The sequence below is a fragment of the Malus sylvestris genome, chromosome 5 (genome assembly GCF_916048215.2).
Source record: "Malus sylvestris chromosome 5, drMalSylv7.2, whole genome shotgun sequence".
In the NCBI taxonomy this organism is placed as follows: Eukaryota; Viridiplantae; Streptophyta; class Magnoliopsida; order Rosales; family Rosaceae; genus Malus; species Malus sylvestris.
This window is the reverse complement of record NC_062264.1, coordinates 6,970,054-6,996,248: the sequence shown is the minus strand read 5'-3', so window position 1 is coordinate 6,996,248 and position 26,195 is coordinate 6,970,054. Positions and strand designations below refer to the sequence as shown.

Here is a 26,195-nt window from a genome sequence, read left to right as displayed (position 1 = left end):
CTTCTTTTACACAAGAAAAGCACCAAGTAATCAGCCACATAGCGTTTCACATTAATCCCCCAAAAAGTACAAAATCGACAAAGAAATAGTACTTGGGCAAACAAACCATGGATAAAATACTATGAAAGGAAGAAATATGCACATGATGGAACCTTCATGAAAACGAAATCATAACCACCAAGTACCAAGCTTGATTGGGTACAAGTACAACCTAGAAGAACCAATTATATACACATATTATTGAAACACAAGTACAAAGGAAACCAAAGGTTTATCCCACTCCAGAAATCATAAATAAGAGCTTGTTTGTACCATACTTGACCAATCCCGAAACTACCGAGCACCGGCCAACGCTATACTGTCAAGGACCCAGAAGAGTTCCCCTCCGACCAGGAGACCAATCACTACTCGACACGTGTCAAGATTAGAAGCCAATCAGAGCGCAGCACGTGTCGACATCAAGAACCAATCATAACATGACACATGTCAATGTGACAAAGCTACAAGTTTTTCTATAAATAGGGTCATTCCCCCATAATATTGCCTAATGCCATTTGTGTTAAATCATTCACAAGAACTCACTAAATTGAGAGCTTGATCCTTTGTACTTGTGTAAGCCCTTCACTACTAATAAGAACTCCTCTACTCCGTGGACGTAGCCAATCTGGGTGAACCACGTACATCCTGTGTTTGCTTCTCTGTCTCTATTCATTTATGTACTTATCCTCACTAGTGACCGAAGAAAACAAGCGAAGGTCACAAAACCTGACACTTTCTGTTGTACCAAAGTCTTCGCTGATTTTGTGCATCAACATTTGGCGCCGTCTGTGGGAAACGACACTTATTCCTACTCTCTTCAGCTGTGTCAAGCTGGTTTCTATCATTCGTACACTTTCTTTTGATCAGGCATCCCTCTCCAACATGGGAAGCGAAGGAAGCCACAGCACACAGAATGACACCCCCTTGCACATAGTGCGAAACAACGAAAGAAGGAAGGAAAACGAGTTCTTCTTCAAGCTAAAGTCGATGAGTTGGAAGCTCAGAACAACAAGATAGCAATGAGGAATGAGGTCCTCCAGGAGCAATATGAGAAGCTCTTCGAGACACTCCACGAAGCTAGGCAAGCTCAGACACGCGAGCTTGTTGCCCCCGTGGAAGTCAACCATCAACTGGGTGCCCTCCAACATGGAGGGTCACATGCATTCGACATAGATATCCCTGATAGGGAACAGATTACCCCTCGACTTGATAATCAACAGGAGGCTTCTCTTAACCCAGTTGCTTCAACCCGAACCATGAGAAGTGGAGGGAGACACCTCTTTGCTGAAGGGGCAGAAGGATCGAAAGCTGTCTTTCGCGATTGTCGGGATTTCCTGAAGCAACGTCGAGAGAATTCCATCCATATAAGCTCAAAGATCAATGACCCAAGGATTTCTGAGAGACTCGGTCCCCTGCCACGGCCCGAGCCGGCCACCAATTTGGGGAAGGGGCAACAAGTCCTAGAGAGACATGAGGGTACAGGGGACTCAGAGGTGTTCCGACAGACATACCCTGGAAGCCAGTACAGCGAGTCCAGAGAAAAATCACATGCCCTTGATCAAACCTTCCTAATTCCAAGAGGAGATGGAGATTTACGAAAGAAAGCTCCAGTGGCACATAACTCCGCTCAGGACCCCCTTGTCCTACAACTTCTTGAGGAAGTAAACAAGTTGAAGGCTGAACGTCAGGCTGAAATACCTGACTGGAACCAACCCAGGCCTGGCCCTCTTACAAGGAGGATCATCAACACCCCCCTTCAAGCAAAGACAAAGCAAAAGCTTGGCTTGCAACTTTATACTGGAAAAGAGGACCCGATTGAGCACCTTAACCTCTTTGAGTCCACCATGGCATACCGGATGCACACCGACGAAGAGCGATGTCTTCTCTTCCCCTCCACCCTCTCTGGCGGAGCTCTAAATTGGTATTGTCGTCTTACACCTGAGACGGTAGACTCATTTGAGGAATTGAGGAAACTATTTGTTTCCCAACACATTTTCCAAACCGATCGCTTGCACTCTGCAGATGACCTGTACACTATCCGCCAGAAGCCAGACGAGTCATTACGTATGTATGCTGGCCGCTTCAGCCATGAATACTCCCGGTGTGCCGAGGCAGACGACAAGACTGCCCTCAAAGCCTTCACGGCAGGCCTACGTGATTGTTTCTTTAAATACATGATCAATGCCAATACTTGGAAGACTTACTCTGAGGTGATGGCGCAGGCTTATAACCATGCCTCCGCCGAGGCAAAGACATATCAGGAGAAACCCCCTACAACCATCCTTTATCAACAAGTGGGAGGTGGAAGCCAGACTCACCTAAATGAGAAGACCTCGACTTTCCAAACAGCAGTGGCACCTCCCCATGCCTTGCATAATGCTTCGCCGAATCAACAGACATATCAATTTCAAGGCAAGAGGAAGGATTTCCATCCTCACCACTCTCATTTCAGTAAAAAGAGTAAGGGACACTATCCCGATAACCAAGGGTATCGCCACAATAACGCTCGCCCCCAGGCAGTCAATGCAGTGGGTCAAACCCGCATCAAGATACCCCCTACCCCAAGGTATGAGACATACACGCCCTTGAATGCCACATGCGCGGCCATTTACCCCAGCATAGCTCACCTGATACCAAAGCCAAAGCCGAGGCACCTAGATTACACGCCCCCGAATAACGCGGGCATGTTTTGTTGCTACCATGAGCATAACGGCCATGATAGCGAGAAATGTATCATCCTCCGTGATCGTATTGAAGCTTTGGCACGAGAAGGAAAAATTGATCAATTCCTCCTTCACCCTCAAAGGGATAACCGTAACCAACGCCAGGTGAATGTCATATATTCCATAAGCGGCGGCACACCCATATCTGAATCTTCCAATAGGGCCATGAAAAACAGTGAACGAATTCTGAGGCCTGGTCACCAAGTGTTTCACGTGGAAGACATCAGGGGAGGGAAGTATCAAAAGCCTAACTGGGATCCGATATGTTTCTACCCTGAGGAAGAAAGAGGCATCATCTACCCTCATAACGACCCATTGATCGTGGAGGCTCACATAGCCAACTTTGATGTTCGACGAATCCTCGTAGACACAGGGGCTTCGGTCAATATCATGTTTGCCGAAGCTTTCAGGGCACTCAGTGTAGCTGAACACTTGCTCGATCGCTCGATTTCTCCTCTGATAAGCTTCTCCGGTGATATCGTGCAACCCTTAGGGAGCATACATTTACCCTTTACTATTGGTACAGGCCCTTACACGGCTACCATTACCACTAACTTCCTAGTGGTTGACTGCCCAACGGCATACAATGTCATCTTTGGGCGCACAGGCATCAATGATCTCAAGGCTATGGTATCCACGCATATGCTGTTGATGAAATTTCCAACCCCCCATGGCAACGGCTACATCAGAGGAGATCAGCTTAGTGCACGATCATGTTACAACACTTCAGTTAAGCAACAACACTTGCCCGGACCCAAGGAAACCCTGTCTGTACATGACCAAGTCACAAAGACCAGCCTAGATGAAGCGAACTTGGATCTTCCTGATAGCAACAATCAACCCGATGATCCTCGAGATGACTCTTTCACCCAGCAAGCCCAACCTGCTGAAGAGTTGGAGAAGGTACCTATCTCAAGAGATTATCCAGATCGCATGGTGAAGATTGGCACCACATTGTCACCACCCCTTCGGTTAGCATTGATATCTTTTTTGAAAGAGAACACTGAAGTCTTCGCCTGGTCATACGAGGACATGCCAGGCATCTCTCCCGATGTCATCTGTCATCGTTTGAGTATTGACCCCAAGATCAAGCCGGTGAGACAGAAGCGAAGATCTTATGACGCTGAACGATACGAGGCAATGAAAGCAGAAGTTGAAAAACTCAAAGGCATAGGCTTTGTCCGCGAAGTCAATTACCCGACATGGGTAGCAAATGTGGTCCTTGTTAAGAAAAATCTGACCAAAGAAAGTCTTTTGCTTCAAAAGGTCTTGTGGAGAATGTGTGTTGACTACACCGACCTAAACAAAGGGTGTCCGAAAGATAGCTTCCCTCTTCCTCTTATTGACAGACTTATAGACTCTACGGCCGGGTGTGAACTCCTGAGCTTCATGGATGCTTACTCAGGATACAACCAAATCCTCATGAACCCTTCGGATCAAGAACACACAGCCTTCACTACCGACAGAGGACTATACTGCTATAAAGTCATGCCTTTCGGCCTAAAGAATGCAGGAGCGACTTATCAGAGACTAGTCAACTCAATGTTCACCGAGCAGATTGGGAAGAGCATGGAAGTTTACGTTGATGATATGTTAGTCAAGAGCAAACATGCTGACCAACACATCACCAACCTATCTGAAACTTTCACTATTTTGAAGAGGTATCGAATGAGGTTAAACCCCAACAAATGTGCCTTCGGCGTAGGCTCTGGCAAATTCTTAGGTTTCATGATTAGCTAACGAGGCATTGAAGCTAATCCCGAGAAGATCAAAGCAATCCTCGACATGAAGGAACCGGTAACTTCAAAGGACATCCAGAGCCTTACTGGCAAGGTGGCAGCCTTAACCAGGTTCATTTCTAAGGCCACAGACAAATGTGCTCCTTTTTTTAAAGCACTTAAGGGAAGTAGGAAGTACATTACATGGACTGATGAATGTGCCGAGGCATTCAAAAACCTCAAGGAGTACATGAGTAAAGCCCCTCTACTCTCCAAGCCCGAGGTAGGAGACATTCTCATTATCTACCTATCGGTATCAGCTTCAGCCGTAAGTTCCGTTCTCATTCGAAAGGATGGGAATATTGAGCGACCTGTCTACTACGCTAGCAAAGCCTTACAAGATGCGGAGACACGGTACTCTAACATTGAGAAATTGGCTCTGGCATTGGTCATGTCTGCTCGAAAACTCCGCCCTTACTTCCAAGCGCACTCCATCATCGTGCTTACCAATTATCCTCTTCGACAGATACTCCAAAGTCCTGACACTTCAGGGCGAATGATCAAATGGGCAATAGCGTTGGGTGAGTTTGACATCTCCTACCAACCAAAGCCAGCTGAGAAGGGCCAAGCAGTGGCAGACTTCATTGCCAACTTCACATATCCGGTTGACATTGCTTCTACACCTGAAGCAGTGGCTTCATTACCCCCGGAAGCTCAGAAGATAGAACCAACAACCCCAGCATGGAGTCTGTATGTTGATGGCTCATCCAACCAACAGGGCTGTAGAGCGGGACTAGTCTTGACTACACCCGACAAAGTAGCAATGGAGTATGCTCTTCGTTTCAAATTCAAGGCATCAAATAATGAGGCCGAGTATGAAGCCCTTCTAGCAGGATTACGTTTGGCCAAACACCTCGGGGTTAAACAAATTGATATTTTCAGTGACTCCCAATTGGTGGTCAACCAGGTTACCAACAACTTTGATGCTAAGGACAGCTCCATGGCAGCATATCTTGCGCAAACACAACTTTTGCTCAAGCACTTCCACTACCAGATCACCCAAGTTCCTCGAGCGGCAAACAGTCATGCAGACGCCCTGGCTCGCCTCGCCTCGGCTGTGGAAGACAAGATTGGAAGAAAAATTCATGTCGAACTGTTGGCAACACCAAGCACCATGGCCGCAGAAGTATGCAACTTACAACAGGGGGATAGTTGGATCACCCCGATCTATAATTTCCTTGCTCATGGCACCCTCCCAAATGATAAAGTCCAGGCTAAGCAAATTCGATACAAGTCTACCCGCTACCTGATCATCAATGATCAACTCTATAAGCGAGGTTTTAGCCTGCCATACTTAAGGTGTCTTACGCCTGCCGAGGCGGAAATCGTCCTTCGGGAAATACATGAGGGAGTCTGTGGAGATCATGCTGGATCTCGGTCCCTAGCACACAAGACTTTTCGCCAAGGATATTACTGGCCAACACTCCACCAGGATGCCATCAAAGTATCCCGCTCATGTGACAAATGTCAACGATATGCGACTATTCCTCATTCCCCTCCAGAGCCTCTTACTCCTATGATCAGCCCTTGGCCCTTCTCCCAGTGGGGACTTGATTTGATCGGCCCAATGCCGGCAGGGAAGGGCAAAGTCTGTTACGCAGTCGTTGCAGTGGACTACTTCACAAAGTGGGCCGAAGTAGAACCCTTGGCAACCATTACTGAGGCAAAGATAGAAGACTTCGTGTGGAAGAACATCCTTTGTAGATTCGGCATTCCCAATGCGATAGTCACTGACAATGGGCGACAGTTTGACAACAAGAGGTTCAGGTTGTTCTGCTCTAAGTTCAACATCAACTTATGCTTTGCCTCTCCAGCTCATCCCCAGTCTAATGGACAAGTTGAGGCCATCAACAAAATAATCAAGCGCACTTTGAAAACCAGCTTGGACAAAGCTAAAGGCTGTTGGCCAGAATTTGTACCCCAAGTTCTTTGGTCATATCGCACTTCATATCGGACTTCAACAGGAGAAACTCCATTCTCACTTGCCTTTGGCACAGAGGCGGTTGTCCCTGTTGAGCTCGAGCAAGCAACATTCCGAGTCCAGAACTACATTCAAAGTGAAAATGACAAACAACTCACCCTCAACTTGGATTTAGTCGAGGAACACAGAAACCAAGCTCACTTGAGGAATGTCGCCTACAAGCAGCGCATCTCCAACTATTATGACTCTAGAGTCAAGCCTCGTTCTTTCAAAATAGGAGACTGGGTCTTAAAGAAAAGATTACTCTGCGACAGAGTCCCGAGTGAAGGCACACTTAGTCCAAACTGGGATGGACCGTATGAAGTCATTGGCATCAGTCGCCCTGGCTCTTACACACTTAGAAGCTCCGATGGCAAGACCCTTGGCCATCCATGGAACGCTGATCACTTGAAGTACTACTACAAATAGACTCACGATGTACAAGTGTTGAGCTATAGCCGTTCGGCATCCTATGTAATGAAGGCCATTTGGCAATGAATTCAATAAAGAGGTAATTTAGCCAACTCAGCCCTCACTCTTTTACATTCATAGCAAGCGATGCCGGAACCCTTCTCAATCAGAAAGCAATCCGTCTTCCACAGTCACTACAAAACAAGCAAATGAAGACCGTGTCAAGCGCCAAAAAAAAAAAAAAAAAAAAAAAAAAAAAAAAAACAGCTTCATCCAAAAAACTTCACCCGAAAAGCTTCACCTCCAAAGCTTCACCCACAAAGCTTCACCTAAAAAGCTTCACCCACAAAGCTTCACAAAAAAAAAAAAACTTCACCCGAAAAGCTTCACTTAAAAAAGCTTCACCTACAAAGCTTCACCTAAAAAAGCTTCACCTAGAAAGCTTCATCTACAAAGCTTCACCATCAAAGCTTCACCTAGAAAGCTTCATCTACAAAGTTTCACCATCAAAGCTTCACCTAGAAAGCTTCATCTACAAATCTTCATCTACAAAGCTTCACCATCAAAGCTTCACCTAGAAAGCTTCACCTACAAAGCTTCAACACAAAACCTTGCTCCAAATAAACAAATTTTGTTCACAAAACCCAAGATGCCCTTGAACTTGTACAAAAACACTTGGGTAAACATAAACATTTTTTTGTTTTACACCCACAAGGGCCCAAAATTATCCTTCTTCTTTATTCATTTATATCTGTTCCCAAACATATTATAATAGATCCAACACCAAGCCAAAGTCCCAAGTTTCATAATGGACAAAGGTACAAGCAATTCATCAATAATGAAGGTGCTACAAAAATTGGAATCTGCCCCAAAATAGAAATCCAACCCAAGAGACTTTTTCTCTCTCTCCCTCTTCCGCCTCCTTTCATCTATCAAATTTCTGCAACCTCTGCTCTTCTCCAATGGAGCTGAATTTTAGACACCCTATAGTTCTTGAGCATATGAACAACTTTCAAGAAGGAACCATTTCTGTTTGAGCGACGGAAATTACAGTGTTGAAGCTCCAAACATGATAGTCGGCTTCTTGCAGATTTCGAAGCTGTTGTGATGTTTCGAAGATCTGGAAATATTTAACCGTTAGTTCATCCTGAATTTTTGATATGTTATGAAAGAGTCGATGAGGAACAACTTCAATGCAGAAAGCATACCGATCTGAACAAGAGAAAATGGAGTTTCGAAGCTCACAACAAATCTGACGGGTTGACAGAAAAATAATAACCAGTCATTCATCATACCTGGATTTCTGGAGTTATACTGCTCCGAGGGATCTCAAATTTGGATATGTTGTAGTTCACAAGCTGAGGAACAACTTCAATGAAGAAATCATGCTGATCTGAGCAAGAGAACATAGAGTTTCAAAGCTCACAACAAATCTGACGGGTTGACAGACAAATGATAAACAGTCACTCATCATACCTGGATTTCTGGAGTTATACTGCTCCGAGGGACCTCAAATTTGGATATGTTGTAGTTCACAAGTTAAGGAACAACTTCGATGAAGAAAGTATGTTGATCTGAACAAGAGAAAATGGAGTTTCGAAGCTCACAACAAGTCTGACGGATTAACAGAACATTGATGAACAGTTACTCATCATACTTGAATTTCTGAAGTTGTACTACTCCGATGGATCTCAAATTTGGATATGTTGTAGTTCACAAGATAAGGAAAAACTTTCATGAAGACGACTTTGCAATCTGAGCTATAGAGAAAGGTGTTATCTTGCATCCACTCAGGCTGATTAGTGGAAACGAAAAGCAATTCCACCAAAGAAAAGATGAAAAAGAGAGAAAAGCTACTAATTGCACTTGATCTTGTCTAGTCAATAGCATGCAGCATCAAACACACAAAAGTTGGAAATATTTTTAGATAAAGCATATACGAATGTGTGACATCGAAACAAGGATTCGTTACTTTGACAAATTAGTAACACGCGAGACACCTCATTCGGCAACTCTCTTCGCCTGAAGACTTGGGGGACTCCTACCATATGCTACTGCACCTTGATACTCGGCAGTCTCACAACCACTCAGTGACTTGGATTTTTCAAGTCTCCAACCGAGAAGTTTTCCTCACTCGGGAAATTAAGGGAACACTACCTCAAACTACATGCTTCACTCACAAAGCTTCAACAATACAGGTTTCAACAAAAGCAAAAATTCAAAGAACTTTATGAAGAAGGCTTTGGTGTATTTAACACAATATGTTGAAATGAAGCAAAACTTATTTATTAATATTTTCGATAAGCCACAAATATGTACATATACATGAGTCAAAATAAACAAACAAAAGGGAGCCTTCACAAAGGTTGCTTAGGGGAAGTCTCAGCAGTCGGTAGAGCCCCAGAAAGAGAAAGCACCGGAGGGTGGTTATCCGGAGCCTCAGTACTTGACAAAACCCCAGAAGGAGGAGGCATTGGAGGTTCATCATTTGAAGCTTCATTACCAGGTACAACCCTAGAGGACGAAGGCAATAAATGCCTTTGGAACAAACCCACAAACCGCTGATGATTAAGTAAAACCTTACCATCAGATTCCTTCATCTGGTCAAGCTTCCTCTTCATGTTTGTAGCATAGTCATGGGCGAGCCGGTGCAACTGCTTATTCTCATGCTTGAGCCCTCTAATCTCCTGTTTGAGACTCATCACTTCAGCAGCCAATGATTCAACTTGGCGGGTTCTAGCAAATAGGCGTTGGGCCATATTAGACACAGAACCTGCACACTGAACACTAAGAGCCAGAGAGTCCTTAACAGCCAACTCATCAGACCGTTTGGAAAGTAGTCTGTTATCTTTGGGAGTGAGAAGGTTCCTGGCCACCACTGCAGCGGTCATATCATTCTTCATCACAGAATCCCCAACGGTAAGAGGACCAGTAGGGGATATGAAGGATGGGCGCCATATGTTGTCTGGAGAAGGCGTGGCTGTCTCTTCTCCAAGGTTCAAGTCAAAACGACGGTCGGAGGGTCCAGACATTTTCAAATGTGTTGAAGAATGAAGAGGTCAGACAAATCAAGATCTTAGAAGTGCAAGAAATGAGCTTCTACTGGTAGAGATTCAAGTGTGCTGTGGAACTTAATGCCAGCCTCTATAAAAATCTGCACTCGACGGAGCTTCAGAAATCGAAGAGGCGTTTGCTTTCTCAAAAGCTGGGCTGCTCAGAGACCACGAGGGCCGATCTCAGAAATCGAAGAAGCACCTGCTTTTTCAGCCTCGTCAGCACCTGTCACATGCACACTCAGCTTTGCGGAAATTACGGGCAATCTGTCGAAGATTCTGGTGAAGTAGAAAGCACGTGAATCTTACTGTTCAATCACCGCTCTCCATATGCACCATCAACTCCTCGGGTACCACATATAACTTTGTCAAAGATCTCTGACAAAGTTTAGGCACGAGAATTTCAAAGTTCCAGCTACCCTACTATTACCCATAAGGGTAAAGGAACAGCACCACTGCTTGACAACTGGAAAGTCCCTATGTGTGTCGACCTCCGTGTTTTGCGGCAAGACAGGTTGGCAAGAACGTCCAACCTTTACTCACATTCGAGAAAAGACTCCCAACATAATTACTTTCTCAAAAACCGGAGTAGCACCGCTTTCCGAATCTCGAGAGTCAGATCCTCGACGGGATTGCTTGTTCGAAAACCGAAGAGGCACAACTCTCAGAACTTCGAGAGCCAGATTTCCTTAGATAAAGCTTGTCTGTAATCTTCACACGTAACATCAGCTTTCCAGATACCACATACCACTTTTTCAAAGTGCTCTGACAAAATTAAAACACGTGAAGCTGGCAGCTCCCACTACATTGCTGTGACCAAGAAGGGTAAAGGAATAGCATTACTACTTGTTATTGGGAAATCCCTATATACATTGACCTCCCTCCTCAACGGACAGGCAAACCTGCAAAAATGCTCAACCCTTTCTCGCATTCGAAAAGGCACCCTCAACATAACCTCTCGAAATACTCAGCTTTATTTCCCCCCGATAATACCTCAGCAAATAAGCCACACCAAGAACAAGAGTATCTCATATCATCAGGGTCGAAAGCAAGAGTATCCCATATCATGCTTTCTCCCTGTCTTTGTCTTTGTCCTTGTCCACACCTGCAGGACAAGGAGAAAGAGAGCAGTCAGTCGGAACCTGAAATCAAACCTCCAATTTGGAACTGACTGCCTGGAGCCTTTGCCTGGTTGCTTACTTAGCATTGCTCTCGAGTACTCATCCTCAACTGCTGTCAAGGTCACGAATTCCACCGGCAAATACCTCATGACAGTTGATCAGATATTGGCTCTTTACACTGAAGCTGCCAAGCGTGGATGAGTCACTATGAAGGAATGTTTTGAAGGACCATTTAAATGCAAAGGTTGCACACCACTTCTGCCATGCAAAAGATTGAAGCAGAAGGTTCAACGGTGATCTGAAACAGATCACTACAGCACGACACCTTTCCATACCACATTCATTATTCCGTCAACAGCAAAAGTATCCCATATCATCAAGGTCGAACGTACTCTAGATTTGATGGACTTGTTTTGACCCTCAAATTTTTGAGTCGGCCTTATACTCTAAAGGGCACCAGAAAACCCTCCAGTACAGTTCAAGAATAAGCCTGTGGAAAGTTACTTCTTCAAAAGCAAAAGTATCTCATATCATCTCTTATCCATTTGCTTCTCCTTATCCTGGCAGTTGAATGAGAGACAAGGAGAAGGAGAACAATCAACCGGAAGCCGAAGTCAAACCTCTGATCCTGGGTTGCTTACTTGGAAGTTTGACTGCTTACCTTGTCTGTCACCTCTTTCGGCAGATCTCCTAGCTCGGCGACTTGGGGGACTCCTACTATAGGGTTTGTATCACACTTGACTAAGCCCGAAACTACAACTAAGCTTCAAGTGAAATTGATACATTACCTTGTGCGTCAACATCAGCTAAATACACCATTCCCGGATGGAGGAAAGGTACTTCCAGAGAAGGGCAGATGAAGATCAGACCACACTTCGGTACTTAGAAGTTTCGTGATTACTCAAGGGATTGGATCTTGCAAGTCCCCAACCGAGGAGTTTCCTTCACTCGGGAACTTAGGGGAGCACTGTTTGTACCATACTTGACCAATCCCGAAACTACCGAGCACCGGCCAACGCTATACTGTCAAGGACCCAGAAGAGTTCCCCTCCGACCAGTAGACCAATCACTACTCGACACGTGTCAAGATTAGAAGCCAATCAGAGCGCAGCACGTGTCGACATCAAGAACCAATCATAACATGACACATGTCAATGTGACAAAGCTACAAGTTTTTCTATAAATAGGGGTCATTCCCCCACAATATTGCCTAATGCCATTTGTGTTAAATCATTCACAAGAACTCACTAAATTGAGAGCTTGATCCTTTGTACTTGTGTAAGCCCTTCACTACTAATAAGAACTCCTCTACTCCGTGGACGTAGCCAATCTGGGTGAACCACGTACATCCTGTGTTTGCTTCTCTGTCTCTATTCATTTACGTACTTATCCTCACTAGTGACCGAAGAAAACAAGCGAAGGTCACAAAACCTGACACTTTCTGTTGTACCAAAGTCTTCGCTGATTTTGTGCATCAACAGAGCTCATATAAGTAAAGGGTTAATTAGAAGAAAAAGCAATTCAATATGAATGATGAATCCAGAAATACTGGACCTTGTAAAAAGAAAATTTTAATTCAAATAACATCTCACTCCTATGAAAATAAGAATACTGAACTGCTTATCGAATCTATAACCGTATCAGATTAGCAAAGAAAATAATACATTAATCAAAGCGGAACCTTCTATACATCAATTATATAACGTCTAAATTATAAAGTCTCTAACTCCGCCTGTGTAAGTTTATCTTACATTGCCGGTCCCAAGCCCGGGTAAAGGAGGAGGGGGAGGGCGTCAGGTAGTCGACAGCCGGCACTCCTCAATTACGTCGAATCCTTATGAAAATGAATCCAGAACAAAATCGCGCTAAAGCTAGGGCGTCACCAGTAAGTGGCGCGCTGTGTGGCCCGAGCACAGTGATAAGTGAGCAAGGGTCGCTGTATCTCCATCGGCACTCGGATGCAGTGTTAAATGAGCAAGGGGGCCATAGAAACTTCTTTTCGAACGACTCCACTCAAAGTTGTTTGGGAGCATATGCTCCTATCAACTTTACACAGGACACACAAAAGAAGTACTTTGATCCTATTGGACGGGGGAGGGTGAAGAAGCTAGGACAGAAGGGTAGAGTTCAAGAGAGTAGAATGCGTTTAGGAACGTGGAATATAGGAACCTTAACGGGAAAATCTATGGAAGTACTGGAAGTTATGGTGAGGAGAAGGATAAATATTATGTGCCTACAAGAAACTAAGTGGGTTGGTCTTAAGGCAAAGGATCTAGAAAACTCAGGGTTTAAACTTTGGTATTCGGGTACAAATAGAACGAGAAACGGTGTTGGCATCATCGTGGATAAGACCTTGACACAAGATGTTGTAGATGTCAAGAGGGTAGGAGATAGAATCATGGCAATCAAGATTGTAATAGGACAAGAACTCATCAAAGTGATTAGTGCGTACGCACCTCAAGTAGGGTTGGATACGAGTTCGAAGGAGAAATTTTGGGAAGACCTTGGAGACTTGGTGCAAGGAATTGCCCAGACGGAGAAGTTATTTATAGGAGGAGATTTAAATGGACACGTGGGCAGGGAGACAGCCAACTATGGAGGTTTTCATGGTGGCCATGGTTTTGGGGAGAGAAACGAGGATGGGGAAGCTATCTTGGATTTTGCAATGGCATATGATCTCTTCTTAGCCAACACCTTCTTTAAGAAGAGAGAAGAACATGTGATCACCTACAAGAGTGGGTCGTCAAAAACACAAATAGATTTTCTTCTAATGAGGAAAGGGGATCGTATAACTTGTAAGGATTGCAAAGTTATACCGGGAGAGAGCTTGGCTAATCAACATCGCTTGTTGGTGATGGATGTACATATCAAAAGAGTGAGAAAAAAGAACAAGACTTGGAAGTGCCCAAGGACTAGATGGTGGAATCTAAAAGGAGAAAAACAAGCCATTTTCAAAGAGAAAGTAATCACCCAGTGTGGGTGGGATAGAGAGGGGGAAGCTAGCCAAATGTGGGATTCCATGGCTAGTTGTATACGAAAAGTAGCAAAAGAGGTATTAGGAGAGTCCAAGGGCTCTGCTCCATACCAAAAGGAATCTTGGTGGTGGAATGAGGAGGTACAAACAAAGGTGAAAGCTAAGAAGGAATGTTGTAAACCCTTATACAAGGACAGGACTGATGAAAATGGTGAAAGGTATAGAAGAGCCAAGCAAGAGGCGAAGAAAGCTATGAGAGAAGCTAAGTTAGCGGCTTATGACGACATGTATAAGCGACTAGATACCAAAGAAGGAGAGTTGGATATCTATAAACTAGCTAGAGCAAGGGAAAAGAAGACAAGGGACCTAAACCAAGTGATGTGCATCAAGGATGAGGATGGAAAGGTTTTTGCTACAGAGAATGCGGTCAAAGACAGATGGAGAGGTTATTTCATAATCTTTTTAATGAAGGACATGAAAGGAGTACTTCTTTAGGGGAGTTGAGTAACTCAGAAGAGTGTAGAAACTACTCATTTTATCGTCGAATCAGGAAGGAAGAAGTGGTTGTAGCTTTGAAGAAGATGAAGCATAGAAAAGCAGTGGGCCCAGACGATATACCGATCGAAGTGTGGAAAGTCTTGGGAGAGACAGGTATAGCATGGCTCACTGACCTTTTCAACATGATTTTGAAAACGAAGAAGATGCCAAATGAGTGGCAAAAGAGCACTTTGGTGCCTATCTACAAGAATAAAGGCGACGTACAAAATTGCATGAACTATAGGGGTATTAAGCTAATGAGTCATACAATGAAGCTCTGAGAGAGAGTCATTGAGCATAGATTGAGGCAAGAAACACGGGTTTCAGACAACCAATTCGGGTTCATGCCAGGGCGCTCAACCATGGAGGCAATCTATCTCTTACGAAGATTGATGGAAAGATATAGAGATGGGAAAAAGGATTTACACATGGTCTTTATAGATTTGGAAAAAGCATATGATAGGGTCCCAAGAGACATTCTTTGGAGGATTTTAGAGAAGAAAGGAGTACGAGTAGCATATATCCAAGCTATAAAGGATATGTATGAAGGAGCAAAGACTGCCGTAAGAACTCATGAAGGACAAACCGAAAGCTTCCCCATAACTGTAGGATTACATCAAGGCTCATCCTTAAGTCCTTACCTTTTTGCGTTGGTAATGGATGAGTTAACAGGACATATTCAAGATGATATTCCTTAGTGTATGCTTTTCGCAGACGATATAGTGTTGATAGATGAAACTCAGGAAGGGGTAAATGCGAAGCTTAACCTTTGGAGAAAAGTGTTGGAATCTAAAGGTCTTCGCCTAAGCCGATTAAAGACAGAATATATGAAGTGCAAGTTCAGTGCAAATGGAGGCCAAAATGAGTTAGGGGTGAGGATCGGAGATCAGGAAATACCAAAGAGCGATCGTTTTCGCTACTTAGGATCTATCTTGCAAAAGAACGGAGAATTAGATGGAGATCTCAACCATAGAATACAAGCTGGATGGATGAAGTGGAATAGTGCATCTGGCGTGTTGTGTGACCGTCGTCTGCCACTGAAGCTTAAGGAAAAATTTTATAGGATGGCAATAAGGCCGGCGATGCTGTATGGCACAGAATGTTGGGCGGTAAAGCATCAACACGTACACAAAATGGGTGTAGCGGAGATGAGGATACTTCGTTGGATGTGTGGGCACACGAGAAAGGATAAGATTAGGAATGAGGATATCCGAGGTAAAGTAGGAGTAGCCGAAATTGTAGGAAAATTGAGAGAAAATCGGTTACGGTGGTTTGGACATGTGCAAAGAAGGCCTACTGACGCTCCGGTTAGAAGATGCGACTACGGGACAGAGGTTCAGGGCCGAAGGGGTAGAGGAAGATCTAGGAAAACTTTAGAAGAGACTCTAAGAAAAGACTTATAGTATTTGGATCTAACGGAGGACATGACACAGGACCGAGCACAATGGCGTTCTAAGATTCATATAGCCGACCCCACTCAGTGAAGAAGGCTTTGGTGTATTTAACATAATACGTTGAAATGAAGCAAAGCTTATTTATTGATATCTCCGATAAGTTACAAATATGTACATATACATGAGTCAAAATAAACAAATAAGAAGGAGCCTTCACAAAGGTTGCTTAGGAGAAGTCTCAGCAGCCAGTAGAGCCCTAGAAAGAGAAGGCACCGGAGGGGGATCATTCGGAGCCTCAGTACTGGACAGAACCCTAGAAGGAGGAGGTATCGGAGGTTGATCATTTGGAGCTTCATTACGCGGTACAGCCCCAAAAGACGAAGGCAATAAATGCCTTTGGAACAAACCCACAAACCGCTGATGATCAAGTAAAACCTGACCATCAGATTCCTTCATCTGGTCAAGCTTCCTCTTTATGTTTGTAGCATAGTCATGTGGGAGCCGGTGCAACTGTTTATTCTCATGCTTGAGCCCTCTAATCTCCTGTTTGAGACTCATCACTTCAGCCGCCAATGATTCAACTTGGCGGGTTCGAGCAAATAGGCGTTGGGCCATATTAAACACATAACCTGCACACTAAACACTTAGAGCCAGAGAATCCTTAACAGCCAACTCATCAGACCGTTTGGAAAGTAGTCTGTTATCTTTGGGAGTGAGAAGGTTCATGGCCACCATCGCAGCAGTCATATCATTCTTCATCACGGAATCCCCAACGGTAAGAGGACCAATAAGGGATAAGAATAATGGGCGCCATATGTTTTCTGGAGAAAGCGTGGCTGCCTCTTCAACAAGGTTCAAGTCAAAACGACGGTCGGAGGGGCCAGACATTTTCAAAGGTGTTGAAGAGAGAAAAGGTCGGACAAATCAAGATCTTAGAAGTGCAAGAAGGGAGCTTCTACTGGTGAAGATTCAAGTGTGTTTTGGAACTTAATGCCAGCCTCTATAAAAATCTGCACTCGACGGAGCTTCAGAAATCGAAGAGGTGCCTGCCCAGAAATCGAAGAGGCGTTTGCTTTCTCAAAAGCTGGGCTGCTCAGAGACCACGAGGGCCGATCTCAGAAATCGAAGAGGCGTTTGCTTTCTCAAAAGCTGGGCTACTCAAAGACCACGAAGGCCGATCTCAGAAATCGAAGAGGCGCTTGCTTTCTCAAAAACTAGGTTGCTCAGAGACCACGAGGGCCGATCTCAGAAATCGAAGAGGCACCTGCTTTTCTCAGCCTTATCAGCACCTGTCACATGCACACTCAGCTTTGCTGAAATTACGAGCATTCTGTTGAAGATTTCTGGTGAAGTAGAAAGCACGTGAATCTTACTGTTCAATCATCCACTTTCCACACGCACCATCAGCTCATGGGTACCACAGATAACTTTGCTAAAGATCTCTGACAAAGTTTAGACACGTGAAGCTTGCAGCTCCCACTACATCGCTATGACCAATAAGGGTAAAAGAATAGCAAAGAAACAGCACTAACAAAGTTTAGACACATAAATTTTTAAGGTCTAGCTACCATATTATTACCCACAAGGGTAAAGGAACAGCACCACTGCTGGATAATTGGAAAGTCCCTATGTGTCAACCTCTGTGCTCCGTGGCAAGGTAGACTAGCAAACATGCCCATCCTTTACTCACATTCGAGAAAACAATCCCAACAAGATTGCTTGCTCTAAAATCGAAGAGGCACCGTCCTCTGAATCTTGAGAGCCAGACTCCCAACATGATTACTTTCTCAAAAATCGAAGAGACACCGCTCTCCGAATCTCGAGAGCCAGACTCCTAGCAGGATTGCTCTCTTAAAAATCGAAGAGGCACCGTTCTCCGAATCTCGAGAGCCAGATCCCCGATAGGATTGCTTGTTCGAAAACCGAAGAGGCACCGCTTTCTCAACTTCGAGAGCCAGATCTCCTTGGATAAAGCTTGTCTGTAATCTTTACACGCAACATCAGCTTTTCAGATACCACAGACCACTTTTTCAAAGTGCTCTGACACACGTGAAGCTGGCAGCTCCCACTACCGTGCTATGACCAAGCATGGTAAAGGAATAACATTACTATTTGTTGTTAGGGAAACTCTTATATATGTCGACCTCCATCCTCAACGGACAGGCAGACCTGCAAAAATGCTCAACCCTTCCTCATATCTGAGAGGGCACTCCCAATGAAGCCTTTCGAAATACTCAACTTTCTTTCCCCCCGATAATCCCTCTGCAAACAAGCTACACCAAAGCAAGAATATCTCATATCATCAGGGTTAAAAGCAAAAGTATCCCATATCATGTTTTTTCCCTGTCTTTTCCTTTGGCATTGTTCTTACCTGCAAGATAAGGAGAAAGAGAGCAATCAGTCAGCACTTGGAATCAAGCTTCTAGTCAGGAACTGACTGCCTGGAACCCCTTACCTGATTACTTACTTGACATTGCTCTCGAGTACTCATCTTCAACATCTTATGCTTCTAGAGAAGATACCACATCTACCTGAGGAACAAATAGGGAAAGTGAGAAGGATACAAGGAAGCATGTGGAGACAAGCGTAACAGAACACGTGCCGATACATCCATTACTTTGTCAACAGCAAAAGTATCCCATATCAGCAGGGTCGAACGTACTCTAGATTTGATGGACTTGTTTTGACCCTCAAATTCTTCAGTCGGCCTTATACTCTGGAAAAAACCAGAAAATCCTCCAGCCCAGTTCAAGAATAAGCCTGTGGAAAGTTACTTCTTCAAAATCAAAAGTACCTCATATCATTTATTCTCCTTTTCTTCTCTTTATCCTTCATGCTACCTGCAAGATAGGGAGAATGAGAACAATCAGCTGGAACTCGAAATCAAACTTCTGATTTAGGACTGATTGCTTGGAGCTCTGATTGCTTACCTTGTCTATCGCCTCTTTCAGCAGATCCCCTAGCTCGACGATTTGGGGGACTCCTACTACATGGTTTGTATCGCGCTTGACCAAGCCTGAAACTATAAGTAAGCTTTAAGTGAAATTGATACATTACCTTGTGCATCTCCACCAGTTAAAGATACCACCCCTGGATGGAGGAAGAGTACTTCCAGAGAAAATGCCACATCTACCTATGAGACAGATAAGGCAAGTGAAGACGAGAGCTTGAACCTATGTCATTTGTACTAAATCATTCACTTGTACTCACTAAAGGAGAGCTTGAACCTATATACTTGTGTAAACCCTTCACAATTAATGAGAACTCCTCTACTCAGTGGACGTAGCCAATCTAGGTGAACCACGTACATCTTGTGTTTGCTTTCCTGTCTCTATCCATTTACATACTTATCCACACTAATGATCAGAGCAATCTAGCGAAGATCACAAACTTAATACTTTCTGTTGTACCAAAGTCCTCACTGATTTTGGGCATCAACAATCCTTAAGTCCTTACCTTTTTGCGTTGGTAATGGATGAGTTAACATGACATATTCAAGATGATATTCCTTGGTGTATGCTTTTCGCAAACGATATAGTGCTGATAGATGAAACTCAGGAGGGGTAAATGGGAAGCTTAACCTTTGGAGAGAAGTGTTGGAATCTAAAGGTCTTCGCCTAAGCCGATCAAAGACAGAATATATGAAGTGCAAGTTCAGTGCAAATGGAGGCCAAAATGAGTTAGGGGTAAGGATCGGAGATCAGGAAATACCAAAGAGCGATCGTTTTCGCTACCTAGGATCTATCTTGCAAAAGAACGGAGAATTAGATGGAGATCTCTGGATGAGTTAACAGGACATATTCAAGATGATATTCCTTGGTGTATGCTTTTCGCAAACGATATAGTGTTGATAGATGAAACTCAGGAGGGGTAAATGCGAAGCTTAACCTTTGGAGAGAAGTGTTGGAATCTAAAGGTCTTCACCTAAGCCGATCAAAGACAGAATATATGGAGTGCAAGTTCGGTGCAAATGGAGGCCAAAATGAGTTAGGGGTGATGATCGGAGATCAAGAAATACCAAAGAGCGACCTTTTAGCTACCTAGGATCTATCTTGCAAAAGAACGGAGAATTAGATGGAGATCTCAACCATATAATACAAGTTGGATGGATGAAGTGGAAGAGTGCATCCGGCGTGTTGTGTGACCGTCGTAGGCCACTAAAGCTCAAGGGAAAATTTTATAGGACGGCAATAAGGCCGGCGATGCTGTATGGCACAGAATGTTGGGCGGTGAAGCATCAACACGTACACAAAATGGGTTTGGACATGTGCAAAGAATGCCTACTGACGCTCCGGTTCAAAGATGTGACTACGGGATAGAGGTTCAGGGCCGAAGGGGTAGAGGAAGACCTAGGAAAACTTTGGAAGAGACCTTAAGAAAAGACTTAAAGTACTCGGATCTAACGGAGGACATGACACAAAACCGAGCGCAATGGCGTTTTAGGATTCATATAGCCGACCCCACTTATTGGGAAAAGGCTTTGTTGTTGTTGTTGTAAATTATAAAGTCTCTGCATCTGTTAAAGCATAAGGCATGAAGCCTACTTGACTATGAATCTTCAATGAACTTGATCTGATATTAAACAATTGACCCGAGTCTAAAAGCAAGCTCTACTTGAAAGCATCATACAATATCATTATAAACAATTTTTACACGATAACATCGAAAAAATATTTTCTTAATTCATGGGTAAGACAATGACTTCCTAGTTTCACTGTATTGAATTGGATAAATAGAACTAGAATACAAGAAGAAAACATATGTGTGGAAATGAGATTCAATTTGGGTCGGACTGTATAAGGGATGCAGTTGCCTTCTCCGTATTCCTCCCTGATGTTAGAGGCGATACTCCCGAAATTTGGAATGATGAAAATGAGGAGGGAGCTGGGGCTGAGCCTGCGGCAGTGGACAAAGGGCTGATATTACTGCTCACAGTCATGCTGGTTCCACTGGCAGACCCTTCGATGACAGCCCTTGGGTCTGGGGGGTTTTCAATATCTGTAATTCCTTCCAGCATCTGCACAACCTTTCCCATCATTGGCCTGTGAGATGGTTGTTCCTGTATGCACCAGAAGGTTACCTGAATTGCTCTCTTCACTTGATCCATATCAACATCTGGGTCGACTAACCTTCTATCGACAATTCCCTTGATGTTACCCTTCTCAAATTCCTCAAAAGCCCATAAGGACAACTTCTTCCTATTTGTCGCCTCAGAAACTTCAAAATTCCTTCTCCCACTCACTATCTCTAGCAAAACCATACCGTAACTGTAAACATCAGATTTGGAAGTTATTGGAAGATTTGCCAGCCATTCTGGTGCCAAATACCCTCTAGTACCTCTAACACTTGTCAAGGTTCGATACCTATGGTCCTTTGGATTAACGAGCTTTGCGAGGCCAAAATCTGACACTTTGGCATTGTAATTCTCATCTAACAGAATGTTCTCCGGTTTTATATCACAATGCACAATGCAGTCTCGGCACTCCTCATGAAGGTATGTGATCCCCCTTGCAGTGCCGAGGGCAACGTTGAACCGAAACTCCCAATTCAACAACTTTCCTGATTGCTCTTCTGTTGCAAAAAGGAAACTATCAAGGGACCCATTTTTCATGAACTCATATACCAGAAGCCTATGGCGCCCCTCAGAGCAAAAACCAATCAGCCTCACCAGATTCAAATGGTGTGTGCTACTAATTGTTGCAACCTCCATCCTGAACTGTTTCTCCCCTTGCTCAATCCCCTCAAGTTGCTTAACTGCAACAACAGTTCTATTAGCAAGAATGCCTTTATAAACAGTCCCAAATCCCCCTGCCCCAAGCTTCTCCTTGAATCCCTTCGTTGAGCGTTGGAGCTCCTTATACAAGAACTGAACCGGTGCACCAGAAGCATACTCAAGAAGCGCATATTGAGCAGACAATCCACCAAAGCTGCGACTGTTTCTGCAAAACCACCACCACAAACCACCTTCAAATGCCATCAAACCAAAGAGGGTGGCAATAACAACAACAACCACTATCCAAGCACGCAACTTCCAATCTTTTTTGTTGCCAGCAGTCCCCAGTGATGATGATGGATTTGGAACCACTGGTCCACATACCTTGATATATGAACTACTGGACATAGCTGGACCGTGATACCCACTCAGAAAACCTGGTGTCTTGGAATAACATAGCCCGGTGCCATCAGACAAAGACGTCGAAGCATCACAAGCACTACTTCCAAGACAATTCAACCTGCAAGCCGATATTCCCGCAGAGAAAAAGAAAATCTGCGAGTCTGTCTCAGGAGGGTACGACAAGAACCGAGTATGTTCCAAGTCCAACATAATCACACTCTGAGGACAATCCTTAATCTCCATCTTCCTCTTGCACCCTTTCCTGCTATCCTTGGGATCAACAAGCTCAAAATTAAGAGACATACATCCGCATACCGGATCAGTATCGTTATAAGTACAAACTCCCATGTCCCCACAATACCCGAAAACCTCACACTGATCAGTAACAGCTGCCCATCTCTCAGTTACGGTCCCACTACCTCTAGTAGAGCTATAAATCCTCAGATTCCCATCATTCCCCAACTTCAAAAACCGCAAAATATCACCCACTTCGGCATAATCACTACTATAAGCAACAATAGCATCAGTGGACAATTGTGGATCAGAAATTGACAGAATACCAATTGACCGCAATCCTAGAGTCGGCGAACTCAAATTCGTATTAACAGAAGAATTCAATCCCTGATTCCAATACACAGTAATATCATTCCACAAAAGTGTAAGGTTCCCGTTTTTTACAAGCTTAAACGAGTACAACCCAGACCGCAAAACCTTACTCACAGTGAAGTTCTGCCCAGGGACGATCGAATCGGTGGGGTTGTCGAAGCTGGACCAGACCGTAACGGTGCCGTTTCGAAGTACCAAGTTGCCCGAATCGTCAATCCCAGCCGAAGAGACGCCGCGGCTGGTGGTGTTGGAGTCCCAGAGAGTGGCGCCAGAGCCGTTGACGAGGCGAAGGGTGCCGGATGGGAGGAACTGGAGGGTTCCACCGGAATCAACTGCTTTGCCTGCACCGGCGGACCAGACGGGTACGCCGCCGGAGTAGGAGATGGCGGCGATGTAAGAAGGGGGTGAAGTGGGGGGGTCGGAGGGGATGAAGCCGAGGGAGAAGGTGTCATTTGGGGAGGACCAGGTGGTGGTTGGGTTGGCGGCGGAGAGAGAGGAGCCTGGTGAGATTGTGGTGGCGGCGGAAACGGCGGCGGAGAGGAGAGAGGCAATCAAGAGAAGGTGTGAAAGACTGATATGGGTTTGGAGCGCCATTTTTGGGTGAGTCTTGGCTTCTGGGCATCAGTTCATTGGCGGGTGGGCAGAGGAGAAAGTTGGGTGTTTTTAAGGAGGAGGAGGAGGAGGAGGAGGCGGAAGGAGGGAGGGAGGAGGGAGCGAGTTTTTTTTTTTTTTTTTTGGAACAAAGGATGCTTGATTAATGAAAGGGAGAACTTCAAATTTGTCCGGGGGGAAGACGGACTGAGTTGAGGATGGAAAGAAAGACTCTGACTAACAAATCTGGGGGAAGGACGCTGTTTTGACTCATGCGAACTTAAAAATCTGCTGCACCCGCTTATTCTTTCTATACGCATAGCAAAATGTAAACGCCGTTAACTAATATAAAAATATGCCACTCAATAATACGGTCAAGTAGTATTCATCTTCACTTAAAAGTAAGAGATTTTAGGTTTGAATCTCGTGGATGACGAATTCGATATCAAATCAGGCTGTGCCCATTGTTTGGTTTACCCGAACTGTCTCTCCCTTTAGTATAAAAATATCGATATACTAAAAAAACTAATGTAAAAATATGAGGAAAACTCAAATTAGGTATTTCGATTTTCAAATATTTTTATTGAGCAAAATGATTCAGTTTTGTTAATATTATCTCTCATCAATCTGTAAAGCATTGATTTATTTATGAACAATACTTGGCTACTTAAAGATGAGTAGGAACTCCTACTCAAAATTTCTTAAAATTGTTCGTTGTCAATTTATACAACTTTGTGTTTATAATCATAATTGTTCATATTATAAATCACCCTATAAAGATCGCCTTTGCAAAAAATCAATTAAACCTAAGGTCGTTTAGTCATCAAATAGTTTAAAAACAAATTAACAAAATTGGTAAAAGTATTACAAATTGTATATGCATTTTGCTACAATAGATTGACTAAACGACCTTAGTTTTAATTTATTTTTTTGCAGAGATGATCTTTACAATGTGATTTATAGTATGACCAGTTCTGATCATAAGCACAAAGCTCTATGATTAAAATACTAAGAGTTTTGAGTAGGAATTTCTACTCATCTTTGAGTAGCCAAGTATTGTTCTTTATTTATTGGAAGTTCATTATTTTTCTCGAAGATTACGTAAAGCAAATGGGAATGACCGACCATATTACGTATAATAAATATTACCAAACTTTGCTTCCAAATTCATTAATATCAAGTGGAATCACATCTTTAGCCATACTAATTTTGTGGCTGATGCGTTAACTCGTCAAAGTCTCACTATTTCTAGTAGTCATATTTGGGAGTATTGTATCTCAAACTCTACTTTTTCTGCGCTTATATTTGCTTATAGTGGAAATGGTTGTATTTGTGGTTTTTTTCTTTGATGATTTTTTTTCTACATAAAAAAAAGATAAAAATATTGAAAATCACTAGTACTGTTTTGTGATTTTTTAAACGCAACTCCAACTTTAATTATGAGTTTTTATCACTAATAGTCAAAATTTAACACCAAATTTCATAAATGTCACTTTTTATAAAATATTTCAAAAATAATAGAAAATACCAAATAAACATAAGGATAAGAAAAGTTCTTATAAGTTGTGGAACATACCCTTTTGAGACTAGCATCTAATATCTTCCTTCAAAATTATATTATCAAAAGCTGTAATATCTCCATTTTATCGTTGTTTTGTAATTTCAAAACAATGTGTCTTTACACTACTGATTAAACACAAAAAGTAGTCCTTCAACTGTTCAACCTTGAAGATGAAGATGTAATTAAAGTTTCTACAGAAGCTACTATATACTTGATTAAAAATGACAAGGATGAATCTCTTCATTGCAAAGCTCATCTCCTCTATTAGCAATCCTGGATAAGGATCTGAGCCATGAGTGGTCTAAATTTCATTTGTTATTTAATAGATAAAGCATTAAGTATAGATGACCACAAGAATGAATGAAAAAAGCAAGCATGTTGTATCAATGGATATCCTCAATTCATTTTATCAAATTTTATTTGTTTGAGCTATTAATTATCGAACAAACCCAATTAAATTTCAACACAAACTTGAATTTTGTTTTAATTTTAATAGTTGGAGTTAGTAATATATATTATTGATTTAACTTTGTACAATAATTCTTCCCTGCTAGAGCGGTTGAGTTGCTTTCTACAACTCCCACCATAATTTTACTGACCTCCCATGTTCAATGATAAACTAATCTGAAACTGATCTGCACAAGTTTGATACTACCAACTCTCCTCGCAACTTCACACTTTGAATAACGATGTACAAGAGACCTATTCAAGTGTTTTGGCTTTTATATGTAAATGGATTTTGAATTTTGAGGGTATTTAGGTCTATTTACATGAGTTTTCTAATATATTTGAAAGTTTGTATTAAAAAGTGATATTTATGAAATTAAATATTAAATTTTGATTATTAACGATACATTAACGCTTCTTCGAATTTATATTCTGCATTCTAAACTTATATTTATAAAAAAAATAAAACATTGAGAATTGTGGCTGATGAGATTTTTTAATCAGTAATAACAATTTTCAAAATAAATACCAAATCATTATTAAATAATTTAAATTCCTTAGCTTTTGGTTGCTGTGTTTTCCAGCCATTAATTCTTTTTTATTTAGGGAAAGTACTTTCTCAAGAATTGAAAGTGTGGGTTTGACCGTTTGATAGTAAAAGGTCCAGCGTTTAATATGCGTTAACGGCGTTAAGGCATATTCAAAGGCCAAGGGGGAGGGAACCTGTGACCTGACAAGATTCCAACTTCTGACAGACGCCGCATCTCTGTTTTCTCGGACTTGGTTCTTTTTTTTTCTTTGTCGTTTTTCGTTATTTTTGGGGTCCAGTTGACCAATCAATCCTCTTCAAAGTTAACCTGTTCAATTTCGGCGGGTATCATTTGG

The 26,195-nt window shown here is 43.0% G+C and overlaps 1 protein-coding gene and 1 long non-coding RNA gene across 2 annotated transcripts; both read right to left on the bottom strand.

The window, feature by feature from the left end:
- Positions 1-7,580: 7,580 nt before the first annotated feature.
- Positions 7,581-8,805, bottom strand: LOC126621853 (uncharacterized). The gene is made up of 3 exons (XR_007623206.1): positions 8,388-8,805; positions 8,207-8,304; positions 7,581-8,031 (listed from the first exon to the last, which is right to left on the bottom strand). It is a non-coding gene; the product is annotated as an uncharacterized LOC126621853 (long non-coding RNA).
- An 11,783-nt stretch (positions 8,806-20,588) lies between these two features.
- Positions 20,589-23,582, bottom strand: LOC126621848 (G-type lectin S-receptor-like serine/threonine-protein kinase At1g34300). The gene has a single exon (XM_050290458.1). The coding sequence runs from the start codon at positions 23,303-23,305 to the stop codon at positions 20,768-20,770; it is 2,538 nt and encodes an 845-aa protein (XP_050146415.1). The 5' UTR covers positions 23,306-23,582; the 3' UTR covers positions 20,589-20,767.
- Positions 23,583-26,195: the final 2,613 nt, after the last annotated feature.